A 1471-nucleotide genomic window follows, 5' to 3' on the forward strand; every position below is an offset into this window, starting at 1 on the left:
AAAAAAAACAACCCAACAACAACAACAATGTATTTTTACAAAAATATCTTTTAGTGCAACAGATTGCAGCAATACACACAAATTCATGCACTTTAAGTTTACAGTTTCATGCCACTCTGCTGCTTTCTTCCCTGCACTCTCTACCATCCAACACTTGCCTTACACCGACCCTTTACCACCTTATTTGTTGGGCTCCCAAAAAACATCACAGTGAAAAATTAGGACACCGATAAAAAGAAGAATGTCTGAGTCGGAGCATGGATGGATAGTTGCTCATTTTCATGTGATGTATTAAAAGATATTTTTGGTAAATGCCATCAATGGAAATAAGTATGTTTCTTGTTTTGTTTTGTTGTGTTTTAGCTAGAAAGTAAAATGAGTCACTGCTCTTTTAAAAGAAGGCGCAATTTTTTTTCACATACACGGAGTCTCTTTCATGTAACGAGACACTAACTTAGCACAGCTTATACCTCTCAGTGTACTAAACATCTCTCCCCTTGCCTTGTTTTGTACCTCTAGGCGTTCTCAAGTCTGCATCCTGAATGTGAATACATTTTTCAGCTGGAGAAAGAAGAGCGTCACTGCCTTCAGTACATTGCAGAACAGGAGAACAGAAGCACAGAAGGTGTGTTTTCCTTTTTGAAATCTAACCATCCTGTTCTCATCATTGCAACTGCTCATATGAATTCATGGGTGGTTGCAGTTGTGTTATGAAATATAGTAATGCTCACATTAAGTGCAGGGGTCTGAGCTGGAATAGAAGCTTCACAGAAAACCATCCATTATCGGGAAATATTCTTGTTGGCGTTCTAACTGCAGAATGAAAACAAACTAGGTGATATATCACTTTGATGCATCAGTAAATGAGACCAATGAGGATAGCAACATAAGGGTTTATGTATGTAATCTATCACAAGATAAGGCTCTTGCTTGGGGACCTACAGTACTTTTTTTGTCCTTATGAAATGTACAAGGAGGTGGGCGCTAGGCCGTTGAAGACTGCAGTTGGAAGCAAGCTCATGATTTACACCACTTGCTTTTACACTCTATCTATATATTTTTAACTGTGTATTTCAGATATGATTTATGGAATCTCACTGTCTTTCCTTCCGATTCAGCACTCTGATACTCACCTTTTCTAACCTTCTGTCTCCTCCTAAACCTTTGTCGAAAAGGTTGTTGGCCCTTCTGGGATGCGGTCACCTGCTGGCCTCATGCAGTTGTTGGGGAGACTGTGCACAGAGCTTGTCCTGCAGTCTTCTCCCTCTTCAGAAATAGCACAGGTGAGTGCCAGATCACATGCTGGAAACGGGCCATTATTAAGCTAAATTATTAATCCTCTGACGTCAAAGGGTGTTTTTTGTAATACTGATGTCTTCATAAAGTGCGTGTTTTTTTTCATTCGGTGATTAAATTGATCTTTTGGGCAGGCTATGAATTTGTGTTGTCACAGGAGACTGCAATCCAATTA

The 1471-nt window shown here is 39.6% G+C and overlaps 1 protein-coding gene across 1 annotated transcript in view; it reads left to right on the forward strand.

Annotated features, from left to right (window-relative positions):
- Positions 1-1471, forward strand: part of ghrhrl (growth hormone releasing hormone receptor, like) — a 25581-nt gene that overhangs the window by 11783 nt on the left and 12327 nt on the right. Inside the window, exons 2-3 of the mRNA XM_005734142.1 lie at positions 520-625; positions 1176-1287. Coding sequence (XP_005734199.1) covers positions 520-625; positions 1176-1287 — 218 coding nt within the window. The remainder of the gene's footprint in view (positions 1-519; positions 626-1175; positions 1288-1471) is intronic.

Source organism: Pundamilia nyererei, unplaced genomic scaffold (genome assembly GCF_000239375.1).
Source record: "Pundamilia nyererei isolate P.nyererei 1_Seehausen unplaced genomic scaffold, PunNye1.0 scaffold00056, whole genome shotgun sequence".
Taxonomy (NCBI): Eukaryota; Metazoa; Chordata; class Actinopteri; order Cichliformes; family Cichlidae; genus Pundamilia; species Pundamilia nyererei.